The 2,518-nt window shown below is 50.5% G+C and overlaps 1 protein-coding gene across 1 annotated transcript; it reads right to left on the reverse strand.

Moving 5' to 3' along the window:
• Positions 1-256: 256 nt before the first annotated feature.
• Positions 257-1,395, reverse strand: DPPA5 (developmental pluripotency associated 5). Its single transcript, XM_058734462.1, has 3 exons — positions 1,197-1,395; positions 944-1,123; positions 257-519 (listed from the first exon to the last, which is right to left on the reverse strand). The coding sequence occupies exons 1-3, from the start codon at positions 1,306-1,308 to the stop codon at positions 461-463; spliced, it is 351 nt and encodes a 116-aa protein (XP_058590445.1). The 5' UTR covers positions 1,309-1,395; the 3' UTR covers positions 257-460.
• Positions 1,396-2,518: the final 1,123 nt, after the last annotated feature.

Below are 2,518 nucleotides of genomic sequence, written 5' to 3' on the forward strand. Positions count from 1 at the left end.
TACGTTTAAAAAGAATCCAGGTCAGTTCCAGAAAATATCACATTTCCCCTAAGACTGACTGAGTTTTGGTCAAAGCTGCATCTCAGAACCCAACTCCTAGACCCTCCCCCCCCCCCTTTTTTTTTACCCCAAGTGTGTTCTTGGACATTTCTAGCTTTGAAAGTTTTAATTAAGGGTTAAACTCAAGGGCCACCTTGGCTGTGATGCTATCTCCAATATCTTCAATGAAACATCAAGGAGCTATTTATTCAAAATTTTAGTCTTTAATTAGCAAACTTGGGAGGGGAGGGGCGGGTGGCAATGGTAGCTACATTAGGACTCTGAGGCAAAGCCAGAGACCACATACAGTTGGTTTTTCCTTGCCAAGCTGGAGCAGACTTTAAACCAGGCCAGATCATTCCAGCTCTGACCACAGTCTACTCTCAATCCCGCATCCAGGTGCGTTGGTTGCTAACTGGCTTCACTTCATCCAAGGACCTAGATGCAGGGCCTTCATGGCATCCTCCAGCTTGAGCATCCCTGCACCAGAAAGCAACAGATGTTCATGAGGAGAGAAGGTGAAAGCCTGGGCAGTTCTCAGCCTCTTTAAAGGTTCATTTCTGGGACTTCCCAGACCAGCGGTCTGCACCTGGAATTCTTGGGAGTCCTCAGAAGGTGGGGTCGCTGAGCCCATTCCAATATCCCCCAAGAAGCTAGGGGGAGTGTTGGAGGGAAGGGAAGAATGGGGATCAGGTCTCAGATAATCTTTCCCTATGAGGCCAGTCCCAGGCAGCCTCTCTTCGTAGTCTTAATCCAGGGTCTCTAGGACCAAGAGACGGCATTACTGGGGGCCGCCCCGGTGGTGCCTAAAGTGTGGGTGGTGGTTGCCAGTGGAAGAGAGGGAGAGGTGAGAAGGGCTACAGAAGAGGGAGTAAAACTACCCAGGCTTCCCCAAACCTCTCACCTCGTTCCTGTCGCTGGCGGTGCCACTCGGCCATGGACTGGAGCATCCATTTGGCCCTAAGCTTGTACAAGTAAGAGCCATAAACCACCACCTCGGCGAGGCCCGAGGATTCCAGAACCTTTAACTCAAGCATGACTTTGCTGACTCGCTCGATGTACGGGATTCGAGATCCACCTACGCCTGTTTGGGGAAGGAGATGAGCGCTCAGGACCACGGAGACCGAGACGCCTGGGTCAGGGCTGGGCTCACTCACCAAACATAGCTTCCAAGAGTTGTGTCTGGACCTGAAACACCTCAGGATCTTTCAAGTCGTCGGGAATTTTCACCCACGGTGGAATATCTTTTCGTTTCGGCAGCGTCCCCATCTGCACTGGTTTCAAATCCAATTACACTCCAACCCAAGCTAGGCCTAACACAGTCAGCCAGGGCCGCGGCGCGGGCTGGAAGTTGAGCACCTGGGCAGGCCCCGCCTACAACAAGCCCCGCCCCCTGCCTGGTGCCCTAGTCGGCCACTCACAACGCTCCGCCGGCCCGCCTGCGCTTAGGTCGTGCACGTGACCATCTCCGTCACCTTACTCTCTCCCCAGCACCGGTGGGCCCTGCTGCTTCAGAGGGTATAAGGGTTTCCGTCGACTCGTTGCTTCCGCACCAGAATCTCTTGGCCTGGGGAGTGTGTGGGGGAGAGGGCGATGGCAGCTCTTCCCCTGGGAACAAGCGTTTGGGCCTGAACCCGCAAAAGTCGAAAACTGAGGTTTGAGGGTGCGAGAACCACAGGGGAGCTGCCAAATCAAGTCCTTGCCTCCCACGTTCCAAAGGAGGGTTCCATTTCCCCTGGACCTAACGGGGCCCAACCCTGAGTCTTCACTGAGACCCCTACAACTCCTGGGGACTTGGGAATAAAATTGCTGCCATTTAACAAATGAGAAAAGGAGATTCAGAAATTATTTATCTTCAAGGAATGTGATGGGGGCTCTAAACTGCCTCAGCTGTCCACGTTCCTTGAAGCCCATGAGTCTGGAACTTTTAAATCTATCCAGATTTCAGAGCTCAGGTGTGCCGCACCTGGCCATTTTGGCCCAAACTGTATGTTTTTAATGTTTATTGATTTTGAGAAAGAGAGAATGTGAGTGGGAGAGGGGCAGACAGAAAGGGAGAGTGAGAGAATACCAAGAAGGCTCCACACTGTCCAGACTTCTGGTTCTAAATAGTTTTGTTTAGGGGCACGTGGGTGGCTCAATCAGTTAAGCACCCAACTTGGGCTCAGGTTATGATCTCAGGTTTGTGAGTTCGAGTCCTGCATTGGGGATTCTTGCTTGGGATTCTCTCTTTCTGCTCTCCCACCACTTGTGCACACACTCTCTCTCTCAAAATAAATAAACTTAAAAAAAATAGTTTTATTCATTTAAAAAGCACATCATTTGTAGTTCATACATGGGATTCACCCAATGAAAGTGTGATTTCAATGTTTCATAGCTTCATAAATGCAGAGATGAAGCTGACTTTTCCCAAGACCTTGTTTTGGTAACATCTAAGCCCATGAGCTTACTATATTAAGACTATTTCTTAGGGCAGACT

This window comes from Neofelis nebulosa, chromosome 6, assembly GCF_028018385.1.
Source record: "Neofelis nebulosa isolate mNeoNeb1 chromosome 6, mNeoNeb1.pri, whole genome shotgun sequence".
NCBI classification, from domain to species: domain Eukaryota; kingdom Metazoa; phylum Chordata; class Mammalia; order Carnivora; family Felidae; genus Neofelis; species Neofelis nebulosa.